Source organism: Typopeltis vanoorti, chromosome 22 (assembly GCF_054136105.1).
Source record: "Typopeltis vanoorti isolate ZY-2024b chromosome 22, IOZ_Tvanoo_1.0, whole genome shotgun sequence".
Taxonomy (NCBI): domain Eukaryota; kingdom Metazoa; phylum Arthropoda; class Arachnida; order Uropygi; family Thelyphonidae; genus Typopeltis; species Typopeltis vanoorti.
Genome location: NC_143570.1, coordinates 841,090 through 857,778, shown reverse-complemented (window position 1 = coordinate 857,778; position 16,689 = coordinate 841,090). Strand labels below are relative to the sequence as shown.

General features: G+C 36.6%; 1 protein-coding gene across 4 annotated transcripts in view; it reads left to right on the top strand.

Annotated features, from left to right (window-relative positions):
- The window catches only part of LOC150094096 (HEAT repeat-containing protein 6), a 446,924-nt gene that overhangs the window by 135,790 nt on the left and 294,445 nt on the right, over positions 1-16,689 (top strand). For all 4 annotated transcript variants that reach the window (XM_090412214.1, XM_090412213.1, XM_090412212.1 and 1 more), the window contains exon 10: positions 11,430-11,552. In XM_090412214.1, the coding sequence (XP_090268340.1) occupies positions 11,430-11,552 (123 nt within the window). The remainder of the gene's footprint in view (positions 1-11,429; positions 11,553-16,689) is intronic.

The following is a 16,689-nucleotide window of genomic DNA, read 5'->3' as shown; positions in this document are numbered from 1 at the left end:
TCTTCTCGGGATTGTTCATTATTGTCTGGCAAAGAAACTTGCTCACCTAACTACAATACATTTTTTTGTCAATCCTCTACCAAACTCAATCAAATTCCATGAAAGTATCAGAAGTGACAACGTGAGGTTTACAAAAGCTTTCCATAAGCTTGTATGTGCCTGGTGATGATGGCTAGAAGGTTTGCTATAGATAGAGAGTGGTAGAATCCATATCACTAGTCATTAATTAGCTAATGGGCCTTTAGGTGGTTAAGAAATTGGCTGTTGATGACCTCCATGAAAATGTCACCCACAGCCAACTTTTCAGAGAACCAGAGTGAGGGCAGTGGAACAATAGCAAACTTTTATAATCCTCTTTTGGAATGGGCTGAATGAAGCATGCTTCCATTTATAGAAGATATGAAAAAGAGTAGGAAAGGTTGAAATGGTAATATAAGATGGCTCTTAATTCTGTGACACAGGTTTTGATTTCAGTTCCATCTACTCACCGTCATCAGGATCAGAAACTTAGTGGTGTCTGAGCTGTTCAGAATTTTTCTTATTTCTCTCTGATGAAAGACTAGAAAAGGCAGCCTGGAATGGGCTGTTCTTGATAGTGTGGGAAGTAGTTTGTCATAGTCTCGTATGTATTAGTTGAAAGGGAAGAATGATGTCACAAGGTTAGTCTTATCTTTGAGAGATATTACAATTATAGCATTTGAACCTGAGAGAATGAAATCATCCCATTTTCCTAAAAGAATCAGGGCTCAACTGTTGTGAACAGTTGAGCCTTCTGATTCTATTTTTCTCTCATTTGTCCCTTTCAAAATCAGATTAGAATTTGTTGATAGTTTTTTTGTGGTTGCTCTAATTTTGGTTTCAAGTCACTTGTCACATGCTGATTTTTTTTTTTTCTCCTAGAGCACAATATTAGACTAGATAGTGGTCAGTAATTTTAGGTGGAATAGAGATGCAGGCCTTCATTCCATTTTGAATTATTTCTGGTATTCAGTCATCGTGGGAGTTTGGGTCAGGAGAATGGAAATGGAAATAAAAATCTGACTATGGAGATACCATTTGGTACATTGAATGCCAAAGGATACAAGACTGAGAATGGCTGTGTGAATGGCCATCCTCATCCTCATTTTAATCTATTGTAAAAGAAACTTGAATGAGGTTATAATTTGAGTTATGAAGAGGAAAATCAACATAAACAGTACATGTGGAAGGAGAGGTGGTTGAGAAAGGATCAGAGGTGTTGGTAGGATGGCAAAAATTATTTAGTATTTTGAGAGGGAGATGGACAACTAATGTTGGGTCATTGCTTACAGCAATTGATCAGTGGAATTGGAGAATTGAGAATAAAAGTTGAGGGTGTTGGCAGGATAGTGAGAATTACCTGCAGATGGTATTCTGATGGACAACTTGTGTCAGGTCATTGCTTACAACAAATACCTTGGTATCTCTTCCAAGTTGATCAGCAGAGTTGTTGAATGAAGCCAGTTTGAGTTGTTGATGCAGAAATCTTTAACACAACTATATTCCATGCATTAGCAGCTTCATATTCGATTTATACTCTGAGCTAGTTATCTTTGCAGCTGGTATTCAAATGAGCTAGCAACCTACAGCTGCTTGCTCATCATCATCAGTATGATCACTCGAAATGATGACTGATTTGGAATATGATACTATGATCTCACTCTATTATTTTGATAGCGCTGGACAGTCCATCGGTTCTTTTTGTGAAAAACATGGACAAAATAAGTTGATTTTGCTAAACCAGGAACCAGGCGATTGGAAATAATACCAAAAATTTGTAACTTTCTCACGTTTTTTTTTCTTCTAATTTTTATTCAAAAATTAGATCTCATCTATTTGCCTTTGAAAGAGAGGCATTGATTTTAAATGAGACCAAACTTAGAATTCCTTATAAAAACATTATCCCCAATTTAGACTAATAAATACACTCCTGGTTGCTCCACTCAGTCACATGCAAAACCTACCACTGAGCTGAACTGCTACACTCTCAAAACAAGCCCAAAAATGAAAATTATTAAAATGTCATCAGTGAGAACCAGACCTAAGAGGTTACCTAGGCAGGGTGACCACCCAGCAAAAATATTAGTACCAACTTATGCAGGAAAAAGGTACTCAATCTGATCTGTGATAATAAAGTACTACCTTGTTATCATAGATGAACTCAATGTAAAGCCGCTAAATTAACACATGTATGACAAATATGAAAAGAAAAAAAGTCAAACTCACCTCACTGTAGTCATCTATGAGTCTAAGAGCTGCAGTTGTCAATCATCATAACAGAAGTTCCAAGTGTAACTCTAGCATTTAATATGTGTATTAATTTACCTTATAATTTTTATATGGTAAATTAATATATTTGTTTACATATTTACATATTTGTTTAAAATAATGTAACATTAAATTTTCAGTTATTTAATATGCTATTTACAAATATACAGGGGTTCCCACTCACAAGAAAAACACTGAAGTATTTATTCATTATTTTTAGCAGATTTTGCTAAATTAATTAACTCTTCAGAAATAGTAAAATCTGTAGCTGATGAATGTTTCAATTTTTCTTTTGTCAAAAGGAGTCCATTCATCAAGGGAGTTTGTAGTTAATTTCTTATTTTATTATTATTTATTGTCACTGCTGAAAACATTCTTTCAGTTGCCAGTGATGAATGAGGGAGGCATAGTACAGCTTTAACTATTTGTTAAATTAGGAAGTATTTGTTCTCCTACAGCATTTTTCATTTCAAAAACTTTATTCCAAAAACACCATGAATTCTTGATCTTTTTTTAATGCTTCTACAGTCTTCAATAGTTGCCATTCTGTATCAAGCTCTTCATAACACCCCTAGATATAAATTTTCTATGTCTAAAATCTGACCATTGTATGCTGGATTTACCTTTTCAGTGGGGTCCAAATTACCCTGTGCATCAATAAAAGGTTGTTACTCATATTAAAATATTTAATTTTTCTACTTGTTTTAAGTGTTGTAATGATCTTATAATGCGCGAGAAGTGTTTGAATAGCGAAGATGTTGAATTATAGAATAGCAAAGAATATATTTCATTGGCTAATGCCGGTTGGATTGCGTCAGTATGGGATTGGGGGTAAGAGAAATCATGCTTGTGTCACTGAATGCGACATATGGGGAAGTGGGAGAAGAGAAAAATATTAAACTCATATGTCTAACTCTCATGTTGCTGTTATTGTTATTATTTGGAAGGAAGAATGTATTAGATCTGTTGGTGAATGTACTAGAACACTAAAAATTTATAAAAAGTACTAGGTCTAGTACGAAAGTACTAGTGGTGGTCACCCTGTACCTAGGTTACATAAATAACATAACATCGTTGGCCAGAAGGGTGAAGCAAGATGCTTTTATTCCTTGTTGTCTGAAAGGGAGGACGAATTGAAGGAAATATTTATGAGCTGTGAGTTCGCCCTGGGGGGGGGGATTAGTCATTGTTGCTAGTATTTAGGCTGGCTTTTGGCCTCTTTTATTTGAAGAGGTCAGTTTCGTCATAGTTTGCTGCCTGTTTAACTAGATCGTTGGGGTGTGTAGAGATCTTTGAGAAGAATTTTTCCGCTGTAGTTAGTAGGAAGGAGTAGATGTAAGGGATGTTTGCATCTCTATGCAGTTTGACGTTCCTTACAAACCACGGTGCATCCAAGATCATGCACAAACACTTATTTTGCACTCTCTGTAGCCTGAGGATGTTGGTGTTGGATGTGTGGCTCCAGGCTGGAGATGCATATGTCACTATGGGGCAGATCGTCAGCAGGTAGAGGAGTACTTTGATTCTGGTATTTAGCTTGCTTTTTCTATTTATTAGAGGGTAAAGTTGTGCGATGGTTTTAGATGCTTTTGCACATAAGGCTTTGATGTGTGGGTTGAATATTAATCTTTTGTCTAGAATTAATCCAAGATATTTTGTTTCTGTTTGCCAAGGGATTTTGGTGTTGAATAGATAAAGGTCCCCATTGGGAGTTGTCAATCTTCTGGTGAAAAGTATCGCTATACTCTTTTGGGGATTCACTTGTAATCTCCATTTGGAGAACCATTCTAATTTTAGTAGGTTTTCTTGCAGTTTTTTAGTGACAAGATGTGGTTGTAGAGATCTGGCAAGTACTGCTGTGTCATCCGCATAGTGCTAAGATGGCTGACATCTATATCAAGAATAAGATCGGTGCCAGTAGGGAACCTCGGGGAACTACCGCAGAGATCCATCGCTGACTGGAAACTGTACTGTTTATTTTGACTTGTATGTGTCTGTCCTGGAGGTAAGATTTAATTAGGTGGACGATTCTTGATGGTATGCCTGCTGAGATGAGTTTGTGTAGTAATCCAAGGTGCCATATCTTATCAAAAGCTTTCGCTATGTTGAGGAAAACTGCTCCAGTGTGCTGGTGCCAATTGTAGCCGGTGGTGATGTACTCAATTATCCTATGAATTTGTTGAGTAGTACTGTGATGTTGTCTAAAGCCAAATTGTTCCTTAGGAAGGATATTTAACTCGTTTACTGAGACTTGGAGTTTGGAGAGGATGATTTTTTCGGCAATTTTGCCTGAGTTTGAGATTAGGCTGATGGGTCGATAGCTTTCAGGCAGGTGTGGATCTTTACCTGGTTTATGCACTGGGACCACATCTGTGACTTTCCAATAGCTGGGGAAATAGTTAAATCGGAACATGGCGTTGATTATGATGGTGAGATGTATGACAGCTCTTCGGCGCAGCAGTTTAATTATTCTATTTGTTATGCCATCTGGGCCAGGGGCTTTTTTATTCTTTAGCTTCTTTAGAACTTCATAGATTTCCACTGGTGAGGTGTTTGCAGGTTTGTTGTTGCAGGTGTCAGTGAGTTTTAGTGCATGTCTGACATGGAGGTGGATTTTAGACATGCTTGATGTCCAAGTTGTCGTATGTAGGGCTACACTGTTTTTCTAGGTTCTTTGCTATCTCTTCAGTTTTTTCTGCGTTCGTGTGTACTAGGCCCCTGTCTGACTCGAGTTGGGGGGGAAGAGATTTGTTTTTGTTTCTGAGGCTTCTTAATATGTTCCAGATGGAGTGTTCGCCGGGTGATATAGAGGCTAGTTTGTCCCAAGTTTCGTTCCTGTGAGTTTTAAGTGCTTCTCTAACTTCATTGTTCAATTTGTTGAGGATCTTTTTGTCATGAGGTGCACGGGTGTTGTGGTACCTTTTCCTTGCTTTGTTTTTGTCCCTAATTAAATCCATGATGTCTTCGGGTAGTCGGTTTGGCTTAAAAGTGGTTTTGGTAGAGGTGACAACCTTTATGACTGTCTTGATTTGCTGAGTCGGGCTTTTGACAGCATTTTCAATTTCTTTTATGGATCTGATGTGAGGGACAGGTTCAATGTGTTCCGATAGTACTTCTGGTAGTTTTTTCCATGAGATGAAGAAGTGGGGGGAGGCAGCAGTTGTTCTTGCTTTCCCAGCTGGAGCAGGATTGGATTGTGATAGGATGTCAGCTCGTTTAAAGAGTCTAGGCTATACTGTAGCTTAATATTTTGTAGGATAGCAATGTCAAGTATGTTGGCTGTGCCATACGTACTATGATGTGTTGGTTCTCTGGGGCCTGCCACCACTGCATAATTTGAACTGGAGTAGCTGAAGAGGGTGTAGCTGTTTCTGTTGGTGGTTTTGCTGTTCCATGCAGGGTGTTTCACATTTAGGTCACCGGCAACGATGACTTGCTCTTTATTGCCGAGGACAGCATCCAGATCTGAATGTAGTAGATTCTTTGATGGAGGGTTGTAAGCTGCATAAAATGTTAGTTTCCCAGCTGAGGTAGTGGGTACTACTATTCCTGTGAGCTCTAGATTTCTGGTTGAGGGGCTGGTTACAGAGTGGTGATCGACGTGGCTTTTTATGAAAATGGCGGTGCAACCTCCTCTGTAGTTTATTCTGTCATTTCTGTGGAGGAGGTATCCTTTAATATTGAGGTTGTCTTAAGTGGGATTCATTTATTAGGATGATGTCTGGGTTGTATCTCACTGCGAATTCTTGGAGTTCCAGAATCTTGTTTCTAAGTCCGTTCGCGTTCCAAGCGATGATCTGTAGGGAAACTGGGGTGCTTTTGTTTTTATGCATTTATGAGAGCTGCTAGGATCGATTGGGTTTCTTGTAGAAATATTTTTCTTGAGTCCGATGTTGGGTTAGATTTGCTGAAGTCTTGCAGCATATTTGTGAGGGAGTTTGTGATGACGGCTGCTAAATTTGGGAGGTATTGTTCCTGAGTGGCCTTTGTTGAGCGAACTACATCTGCGTAGGTCTTTGTCTGCCGTTTGAGGTTTGCTTTGATTGGGGCTTCTGGTTGCGGCAGTTGGTTCTGTATCGTGTTTTGTCGACCTCTGATGGGTAGAGGGAGCAGATCGTCTGTTTTTTGGGTGTTGTATACATCCTTTGTAATTTGTTGGATGCGGGCCCCTGCAGTTTGCACATTTAGCCAGGGTGGATTTTGGCTTGGTGCAGGTGTTTGTGGGGTGGTTCTCATCGCATTTTATGCACTTGTATTCGGCTTTACATAATCTCTGGGCATGACCATACTTTTGGCACCTGTGGCACTGCCCTGATGAGGTCCTTTTTCTTAGTGGTTCTGGGCTGATTTTTAGCCCGCAAATTGATGTTAGGTCATATATGTTTTTGTATGCCTGGTGGATCTCTACTAAGACGAGTGGCATCGGACTTTTGTCTGCTCTGGTCATTCTGCTGACCTTGATTGGTGGTAGGTCTTGGTAGCAGAGATCGGCGGCTATGTCTTCTGTATGGATGTGCTCTGATACTCCACGGAGAACCACCTTCAGGCTCCTCTCGGAGTCGAGGGTGAAGGTATGGTATTGTACACCTTTATTGTCTAGCTCCTTTGTGAGTCTGCGGTAGTCCATTATAGTGGCAGGTTGAATTTTGATGCCATCGTCTAAATTCTTTGCTGTTGTGTATGCTATCTGTAGACTAGTCATAGTGGCCCTTAGTTCCTTCCACCTGTTCTTTTCTCTTGAGATAATTGGAGGCAATTTCTCTTTAGTGGAGGCAGGAAGGTCAGAGTTGCGTCCATCTTCCTCCATACCTTCATCTGTGGGTGGTTCTGTCGTCTATGTTTTGTGTTTTTTTCACGGGTGGGTCTCTCCTTGTTCCTGGGGGGGGAGGGGGGGATTGGAGACCACCAAATCCAGTTTTTCCTCTGTATTAGCAGTATCCTCACTTTCCTCATCATCCCTTGTTGTGGAGTACAGGTTCAAGTAGCCTGGCCATTCCACTTCAAATTTTTTTAGTAATTTTTTGAGTAGGCTTAGCACCAGGCCTTTGTCTAGTGTTTCTATCAGGGCGTCGGTGTCTATTTCGGTCATAATTACATCTAGTAGGTTTTGATAGGAGTTGGTCAATTACTAAAACTGAAAATTAATAGCGAAACCTTACCTTTCGCTGAGCGAATCTCAATCAAAATCCACTCCTTTGTTTTGAATGCACCTGGTAAAGTTTTCCACAGGTTTGCTTTCTGCGATAGCTACCGTTAAAATCCAATGACATATTTTCTTTTTCAGAATTCACTACAATTTCTAAATTGCATCTAAATCAAAGTCTTACCTCTATATATCAATCAAATTGCATCTGAATCAAAGTCTATCCAATTCTCAGAATTCATGCATTAAGTCAATTCTAATTATCGAAAACTGACTACCCTAAACGTCAAATTCAATTGCTACATTACATTTCTTGGCATCTTTCACGCAATGCTCATACGCGCCAAACAAATTCACACCAGCTTATAGAAAACCTGTACCTAGGTTAAATCAGTGCAAAAATTCTATATTTTCTATATATTTTCTATATATACAAATAAGGTAAAAGTGTATCGCCTTTAGTATTAACTACTCTGGTTGAGAGACAGTTGTGGAAAGTTTTTCCTGCTGTTTATAATGTATATTATATGTGACAAAATTTTGTATACTTGTTTTAATCCTGTACCCAAGAGTAAGCATGTAATATCTTCATGACCAGTTTACTTGAATGTGATGACTCTTCCTATAATGTTTTTATATTATGGGATACTAAGGCAGTTGATGTAAAATCAATAGCCTCTATATACAAGTAGACCAATCATGAACTTACTTCACACATACGCTTGGGTATAGGAGTAAAACAAGAATTTAAATTCTTGTCAAGTATAATACACATTGTAATCAAGTGGAAGAATCTTTCCATACCCATCTGTCATCCAGAGTACAGGCAGCCCTTGCTTTGCATGGTAATGTAAGGCTTTAAAAATGACCATGCAAGCTGAAACTGTAATCTTAATAATCAATGGGAAAAATCACAATTATTCCTCGATCTTTAAAAATTTTTGTCAAAACATTAAAAACCCTCTTAACTGTCAGTTATAAAATGTAACTCTTATTAGCTTTAATGCCATCCACGTTTTTGCATATATGCAGTTTCATTTCTGTAACATAAGATTCCATGCATGCATCTTGTTTCCTACCTCTGTTCATCCACGGTGCTCAGTGTCCAGTTACTGCCTTATTGTCCTTACTGCCTTTTTGGTCTATGTGGTATTATCTTTATCTATAAATATGAAGATCTGATGAAAGATTAAAGCATCCAACACCTTTAGTTGCAATTTGCAGGTGGTTTGACCTCTATAAGGGTCACTATGTGTGTGCTGCAACCTTACCATGATTGGCAAGGCTGCAGCTGTAGATCACGTTGCCACTAAAGAATTTCATTATCTCTACAAAGCAAAGATAGCAGAAGGAGGTTATATGCTGAAGCAGGTGTTTAACCCAGATGAAACTGGCATGTTTTGGAAGCATATGCCCAATCATACCTACATATCCATCAAAAAGAAGACAGAGCCTGAATTTAAGTCATCAAAGACCGCTGCATGGTGCTTTTGGGAGGCAATGCTTCCGGGAGCTACAAAATAAAACCTTTTATGATGTATCACTCAGAAAACCTGTGATCACTGAAGGGATATGTAAAGGCAAGATTGCTTGTTGTTTCACAAGCAAATAAGAAGGGATGGAAAACATCACAGATTTTCAGCCAATATTTTTCAGGAGAATTGCACATATTAATCTTGAAAATAAATAACTACTTTAATAGATATTTGTTTTATATGTACTTAATATTTTATTTACAACTTTTATGCCTTAATATCTATGAAAAATATGTGCAGTTTTGATTAAAACAATCTTGAATGATCAGAATCTCACCCATTCAGGGTCTGTAAATAAAGGTCAGAACTCATCTGGGTAGTGACCCTTCCCATAATGCACAGCATCATGCACATCTGAAAGGGTGTGAGTTTTGTATTATAGGGTACTAGGGCAATTGAAGTGATGTTATATTAGCCTCTATATATAAGTAGCATAGTTGTGAAGATACTTCACACACAAACATTGTTTGCTTAAACTCAGATAAAGGATTAAACCAATAATATAATTTCCTGTCATCTTTAATTCATAGTACAACCGACAAAACTTTTAATGCTATATGTGACTAAAAGTTTTGTGGACAGCATTTCCTCTTCTAGCTTTGCTACCACCCCTGCAGGAATGCATCAGGTCTCCATTCTATCACCTATTATCTTTCTGCTATACATAAATGACCTACTCTTGATTACCACTAATTCTATCTGTAGCTTTACTGATGAAAGTACACTTCTGTCAACTAACCATGCAGTTTCAGACATCTCAAGCTTCAGGATCGTCAGCAACCAATACTTTAAAAACTGATCTCCATATCATCATTCAGTAGGAGACAAGGATGATCTGGTCACTTTCAATGTCACCAAAACACAGTCCTGCCTTTTCTCATGAAAAAATAGTTCTTAACTTACCTTTTCTTGAAGATGATGATGATCATCATCAGCGTGTTTTTCTACCCACTACTGGGTGAAGGCCTCTCCCATTGCAGGAGGATTGGGTCTTCTTCTCCTATGGTGATCCAGTCCATCTTGGGAGAGTGTATCTATACTTGGATGAATGAATGTATGAAGGCAGAAGACAATCACAAACATCAATGCCTAGGCAGTATTTGAATCTGCAGCCTCTTAAGCTGGAGAGCAGATATGCTAACCACTCAGCCAATCAAGCCAGCCACCTTTTCTTACCCTCAGACAAATCACCAGACAGGATCTCTTCATGTACTGACATTTACTTCCAACCCTCTCCTGGCAGAAACACATCACATCAGCAGCTTCCTCAGCTTTGAAAAAACTAGGCATTCTTTTTTACTCAAGATGCTCTTTTAGACCCCTCCCCTACTAAGTGTATACACATTGCAAACATCCAAATATTCCCATCCACAGAATACTGTTAACTACATTTGGATTAGTGCACATAAAACCGCCATAAAAATTCTTGATGTTGTCCAGAGGAGAGCAATTCAGCTCATAGATAACACTTCCCTCACAGACTCATTTGAACTTCTGTCTCACAGATGCAATGTTCCAGCTCTATGTCAGTTCCACAGGTACTTCCATGGCCACTGCTCCAGTGAACTGGCAACCATCACTTTGTTTTCTGCTTGGCGTGTTAAAATAAGAGCAATGGCTGCCCAACATTTCTTTTTACAACTCCAAACACACTGAACCTGCTTCTACTTTTCCTTATTTATTCCATTTACCTCTGTCCTCTGGAACAGCTTTCTTCATAATATGTTTCTCAGCAACTTCAACTTCCAACTCTTCAAGAAAAATATCAATAGATTTATTTCTCAGTCCTTACCTGTGCTCCACACACAGCACCAATGTGCCATAGGTTCTTGTATGTGCTTTTCGTGTGGGATAAAAATTTAATTTAAATTTTTATCCCACATTTTATTTTATTTTTAATTTTAAAATAAAATTAAATTTAAAAAATGTGTTTAGATATGATGACTTTTGCATTGAATTTAACCTTGGTAACTGTTTATGTGTGGCTCCCACTGATGAGACCTCAGTAAAAGTCAAAACCAGTTTAGTGAACCTTCCCATAGTGTTTTGGCATTATGGGATACCTGAGGCAATTGATGCAAAGTCAACAGCCTCTATATACAAGACTGGTAATGAAGATACTTCATACTTACACTTGGGTATAGAACTAAAACCTGAATATAAATTCTTACCAAATATATTATAACTTTTCATGGGAAGATTTGTATTAAAAATATCCTGCAAAAACTAGTGTTAATTTCTTCAGTTAATTAATATTTTAATATCATGAGTTTAATTGCAGATATAACAATGTGATCATAAAGGTGTGGTCAAGTGAGATCTAAATTCAAGCTGAATTCCTGATGTGATTTATAGGCATAATTATTAATAAATGTTTTATAATAGATGATTCAGTGTTGAATATATCATTATAATAAAGGAACATGAAGTTATGTCTTCATCATTGCTTTTATTTAAATCTGTAGATTACAGAGAAGAAGATAATCTTTGGCTACTGGTCTTCTTTTCTTCCTGACAGTCCTATTGCACCAAGCATTCCACAGAGTCAGACTATATTAACTTCTATATTGAAAGATCCATCCCCTCAGGTATTGATGTTATTACTATAATTGCACATTCTACATGTGCAATTATAGTAATTGATTATACATTTTTTCACTTAAAAAAATATCATAATTCTTGAGCATGTTATCTTGTTTTAAATTTAATGAAAAAATGAAAAATATTTTATTATAATATAGAGTCCACTTTGTGAGAATCATATTTATGTGGAGTATCACTTGTTAATCTTGTTAAGAATTAATGAATTTTTTTACTTTGTGCAATTGCATATCCAAAGATTTCCTTTTAAAAATTTTGAGTACAAAATGTGCAGAATACAAAACTATACTTCCTTCCTGTACACATGCCAATCATACTTTCTTGATTACTTGCAAAGGAATCAAGAAGGTATGACTGCCATTTGTACAAGAAATGAAATTTCTGCATTTGGCTCTTTCCTAGTAACATTTAGTATAATAAATTTAGTTTAATCCTTTATCCAAGTGTAAGCAAACAAAGTTTGCACCTTAAGTATCTTAAGGACTGAGGCAACTCATGGTAAAGGTGGACTAAGTTCTCATCACTTGTCTTAGTATCTCCCATAATGCAAAGCACATCTCCTTGCAGGGGGAAAAAAAAACTTCCAATAGTAACATTTAGATTTGTTAGTGGTTTTTACATTTGATGCATGCTTTAGTGTAAACTGAGAATGCAGCTGGCACTAATGTTTCAAGCCATTTGTGGCTTAATTTTTTCATGGACTGCTTTGGTACACCTGTTGTTAAATCATGGCTTCAGATAAGTGGATAGGAATTTTGATTGGAGCATAGTTTCTGCAACTTTCCAAGCAGTAATCTGGCCATTGAAAGGAAAATTAGATGTCTTGGAGATCATCCCATTTGGTAGTATTATAGCACTAGAGCACAAGAGGTTGAAGTTGACTGAGGAAAGTGTTCTATAGGAGTGGAAACTTGCACTAGATAATGATCTGCATTTCCAAGAGTAGAGATGTCCTCAACAGAGAACTGGTTAAGAAAATTTCAGCAGTGCTGCTAAGAGAGTGCAAAGGATTATCTGTTATTCTGGTTGGTAGATAAGACAGTTTGTCTTAGTTCATTTGTAAGGCATCCATTCCAGCTTGGTATTGGACAATAGAAGTCTAGCATTAAATTCACCTTCGAAGATGACTTGTTTGTTTAGCTGGTTGGACTGATATAACATATAATAGACAGTAGACAAATGTGAGTGAGTTAGGTTAGAATATGTCAAGCCAAAGGTCACAAACAGAGTATTCTAGATTGGGAATCTTTAGCATGGAATATTTGATCATACCCAAACCCACATGTTCCACTCTTGTAGTAGAAGGAATGATAGAGAGTAGTTTGGACAGTTAAGAAGTAAAGTGGTCATTGAAGTTGGTGCTTGAAGTTCAGTCATAAATAGATTAGATCTGAATGTTTGTAAGTGATGATACACATCATTTATATTTACATTTATGCTCTGAATCTTGGTGAGTTGGATGTAAGATGTTTTTTATTTGGTACAAGTTTTTGTTGTTGTAGGATTTTTTTTTTTTTTCAATAGACACAATTAAATTGAAATGTAAGAGTTGATTATATCAGAATCTGACATATAATAATCGCTGAAATTGTCTTTTGGTTCTGTTGAATTAAGTAGAGATTAAAGTTCTTTTCTTGTATGGTGGTAAAGTTCTCATATAATTTCTGTGTGCCATTTATTTATTTTTATTTTTTAAATCACATTTTGGCATTGCTGAGATCATTTGTTTTCATAATAATAATAAACCCAATGATATGCAGTATACTTTGATCTCTTAATTAGTTGGCACACTGACCCATTCACAAAAGTCAGTGTGCCAACTGATTTCACATACAGCACTATGTAATTGAACTTTCAATTGTCCACCTTTTCAATTATTAAACTAACAAATTGCTTATCCACTGTGGTTGGATAATTGAGGAATTATTGTAATTTCTAATATTACTGGAATTAATTTTTTCTTACTTCAGATATTTGTGAATTCTTAGAGAGAGAGAGAGAGAGAGAGAGAGTGAGTGAACTTTATTGTTCAGTTTCATTTCTTCATATCTTTCAGTCTTCATTCTTTTAAGGTTAGAAGAATTTATGGAGACACAACACATATGTTAGAATAATTACTTTACTTAACATTAAGCAAGTAACATCATTGTTTCGACCTCTGTATTGAGGTCATCATCAGGAACATACATATGTACAATATACAAGCTACATGCCACTGAACTATACAAAACTATAAAAAGTAAAATGAATCTAAATGTTTGTTAATCATTTATCCTAGCCTGACCTCTTGTGAGACATTGATTGTTACCTGCTTAATGTTAAGTAAAGTAATTATGCTAACACATGCGTTGCGTCTCCATAAATTCTTCACTATGAATTTCAGTCTTCATATCTTTCGCTTTCATTTCTTACTAGTACTGCTTACTTACTTATCCTCTTTGTGCTTCATGGCACATAAGGCTGATATCCATTTCTTCCAAATACATCTGTCTTGAGCCACCAGTTCACCTTCTCTCTAGCTCTGCCAGCCAACTATCCTTCTTTCCTTTCCTTTCCTTTTCTGCCAAGTTAATTTAGGCCTTTCCCTTTTCCTTTTGGGATTAATGTCAAAGTCATTCTAGGAATCTCTTTAATGTCTATTCCTGGTATGTGTCCAATCATTTCCATCTGCATTTTTTTTATTTCATCAGTCAGCTTATATAAGTCATTGTTTGTTATACATTAAGGCCAAAATATTTTTAATATTATATTTTATGCAGCCCCTTTGTTTGAAAACTACTTTACCTTCCTGTTTTTTGATAATTTTCCATGCCTGATCCATTCCTGTTGAAGATATTTTGGTTTTATTATGGTATTTAGATGATTTCCATATATAATTTAATTTTCTGAAAGCAGTATTTGCTTTTTCAGTCTTTCCATTATATTTCTGTCAATTTTCACTTTCATTATCTATGATATATTTGCTTCCACATATATAAAATTCTTATCTTCTACTGCATATTGATCGATTTTTATTATTTTTACGACTGTTTTGCCTGCTTTTGATTGATTTTAATTTCATTACTTACCATCTCATAAATGTATAAATACACTGTATTACAAACAATATATGGACATCCAAATATTTCACTAAGATCATTGCCTCCCACCTTTGGCAGCTGTTACAGATGCTGAACTAAATGTTGAAAAATAGACACAAGTCTCTTTATTCATCCCTCCTCAAAATGGTATAGTCAGTAACAAAACATAATTTCATTCCTGTAAATGAAGTTGTGTTATATTGTTCCTCTCTCACCCAACATTCTCACTCTTCCCAAAAATTCTCTATAGGATTCAGAGAGGACTCTTGCATAAGCACATTTTTCACTTCCATTTCTTGAAATCATGTTGCAAACAACCTTTGCTACTGCAAGGGCTGCTAACATACTGATCCTGAATTATTTTATTTCCATGGAATTAACACAGCATAGAGAACATCGAATTTAGGAAGTCAATAGAATATTTAATGTTAATTTTTCTAGAACTACAAAAATGTGTTCTATGTTAAACAAATTAAAGCATCTTTGCAACATAAAAACTGCACCATAGTTAACAAATGCGATGATATATTCTGATAAACAATCTTTAAAACTGCTATTCTCAAACATATCCATCTGATTTGGGAGAAAGAGAGACAGAGAGAGAGAGAGAGAGAGAGAGAGAGAGAGAGAGAGAGAGAGAGAGTATGTGTCATGATTTGTTGTCCATATCATTGCCTTCTGCTCTCTTACTGTTGTCTCACAGCATGTTCTGCACCATGGAAAGTTCGACCTGGGCATTATTTGGGAGTAATGTTTAGCTTTTATGCAGCAACACATAAAATCTATAGCCTCATATCCATTGTGCGGGAATCTATTGATATATAATGAGTGGACCTTACAACTTATTTGCAGCATTCTCTTGTCCCTTTCCATCAGTTTATCATCATCATCATCATCATTAAATTCCTGCCATGTACCCTCACAGGGTGTACAGGATATGATAGTACTACATGAAAAATTTACATCATTACTAACTTCCTATCTACAATTTTTCTCCAAATCAGTCTGTTACTAGTCAAGACCCCAACATTACCAGATCTTATATTTCTATCGTCTAAGGCACTTTGTACTGTATCAATCCACCTATATCTTGGACTCCAACATTACCAGATCTTATATTTTTATCGTCCAAGGCACTTTGTACCGTATCAATCCACCTATATCTTGGCCTTCCTCTGGGTCGTTTTCCTGCCAGCTTGGCAGAGAACACTTGTTTTGCTAATCTTTCCTTCCACATTCTGTTTAAGTGACCATACCACCTGAGATTAGCTCTGCTAACGCATTCCTGGATGTTGATAATGTCCAGTTCTTTCCTAATATCTTCGTTTTTAATATGATATTGTCATTGATGCCATCCGTTTACACCTCTAATCTTTCTCAGGACTCTCATCTGCAGTCTCTAGTCTTTGGTCACGTGTTTTACTTCTGACCCAGCTCTCAGATCCATAAGTTAAAACTGGTTTGAACACTGTCTTGTATAGAGCTAATTTAGTGTTCCAACTAATTTCTCTCTTATTCCATATTTATTCCATTGACTTCCTACCATACCAGCCCTGTTGATTCTGTTGTCTATTTCCATATTTAATTTACCATCTTCACTAAAAATCGTGCCTAAGTAGCTGAAATGTTTTACTTGTTCCACAGGTTCTCCATTCACAACACAGTTGACATTTTCAATGATTCTGCCTATTTTCATTGTCTTTGTCTTTTTATTGCTGACCTTTATACCATATCTATTACAACAGCTATTCAATTTAGTCAGAGAATCTTGCAGACTTGTAGCGGATTTATTTAGAAGTATAACATCATCCGCATAAAGCAAAGAGCTGACATTAACATCTCCAATTTTGATATCAGGTTTAATACCACATTCCTTCATAATGTGATCCATATAGATAATGAATAACAGAGGGGATAATGTACATCCTTGTCTCACACCAGATTTAACATTAAACCATCTTCCTTCAATTCTAACTGCTGACTTACAACTCAAATAAAGACTAAATATTGCTTGATATAATGCCCCATTGACTCCATATATCAG